The sequence below is a fragment of the Mandrillus leucophaeus genome, unplaced genomic scaffold, assembly GCF_000951045.1.
Source record: "Mandrillus leucophaeus isolate KB7577 unplaced genomic scaffold, Mleu.le_1.0 Scaffold1399, whole genome shotgun sequence".
In the NCBI taxonomy this organism is placed as follows: Eukaryota; Metazoa; Chordata; class Mammalia; order Primates; family Cercopithecidae; genus Mandrillus; species Mandrillus leucophaeus.
Window position 1 is genome coordinate 61320 of NW_012101364.1, and position 1014 is coordinate 62333.

The following is a 1014-nucleotide window of genomic DNA, read 5'->3' on the forward strand; positions in this document are numbered from 1 at the left end:
TCTACAAAGATGACCTCGTTCTGTAAGAGCGTGGATTTAACTTGCTCTTCGATGTCACTCCTTCACAGAGTGCACTGTTCATCGTCACCCTATCCACTAGCGTCAGTCTTACTAAAAGTCAAACATCAATGTTAGTGGTAACTCTGGAGGCCTGGCATTGTAGCAATATCCACAAGAGAAAATTGTTTTGAACCTTTCTGGGAAAAGTTCACGTACCTTTTATTAAAATGCTAGTTTTTATAATCTCGCTACCATGTGGCTTTCCTGAAGGATGAAATTTCAAACGTCCTTCAAGTAGAGAGAGGTAAAAATTTTTCTAGAACATTAATTGCCCACTCTTCTCATCCCTTCTCAGAAACTAACTGAATTCCAGTGGGTGTGCCTGGCAAACCCAAACACGGTTTACCGTTCAGGATGCTGGTCTTGCCTGTGAAGGCATTCATGAACGTGGAGAGGGACCGGTTCAACATTTTGAAGAAAGGGTCTCTGCACGGATATTTCCGAGACCCACAAAGGACGGTATGCTTAAGAATGTGAGGAACAACGGTACTGTCCATGGGAGTGGTATGGAACTGCACGCTAGGGAAGAAGGAACGGCACGCCAGGGAAGGGGGAGGAACAAGGAACAGAAGGCTAGGGAAGGGGGAGGAACAGAATGCTAGGGAAGGAGAATGACTAGAATACAAAACGTTCATCTTAGTGCTGCGGACACCGTTCCCAGGCGCATCATCACCTTGGGCTGCTAGAAATCATCATTCTGACACCACAATCCTCCAACCCAGGGTTTCCCAACTCTAATGTAAATCATTGATTCAGATTATAAAATTGTATTTTGATGAGATTGTAAGTCTATGTAAGCTTTTCCTTATTTTTCAAGATGCTCTGTCAATAAAAATACTAGTGAGATGATATTTAAACCATGTAATGTACAGTCAGTGCTTTAAATCAAGCTTGTCTAACCCACAGCCTGCAGTCCGCATGCTCAGGATGGCTTGGAATGCATCCCAACACAAT

At 43.5% G+C, this 1014-nt stretch overlaps 1 protein-coding gene across 1 annotated transcript in view; it reads right to left on the reverse strand.

Annotated features, from left to right (window-relative positions):
- Positions 1–341: 341 nt before the first annotated feature.
- LOC105534840 (presequence protease, mitochondrial-like) overlaps positions 342–1014 on the reverse strand; it is a 7699-nt gene continuing 7026 nt past the window's right edge. Inside the window, exon 3 of the mRNA XM_011973725.1 lies at positions 342–579. Within this exon, the coding sequence (XP_011829115.1) occupies positions 342–579 (238 nt within the window). The remainder of the gene's footprint in view (positions 580–1014) is intronic.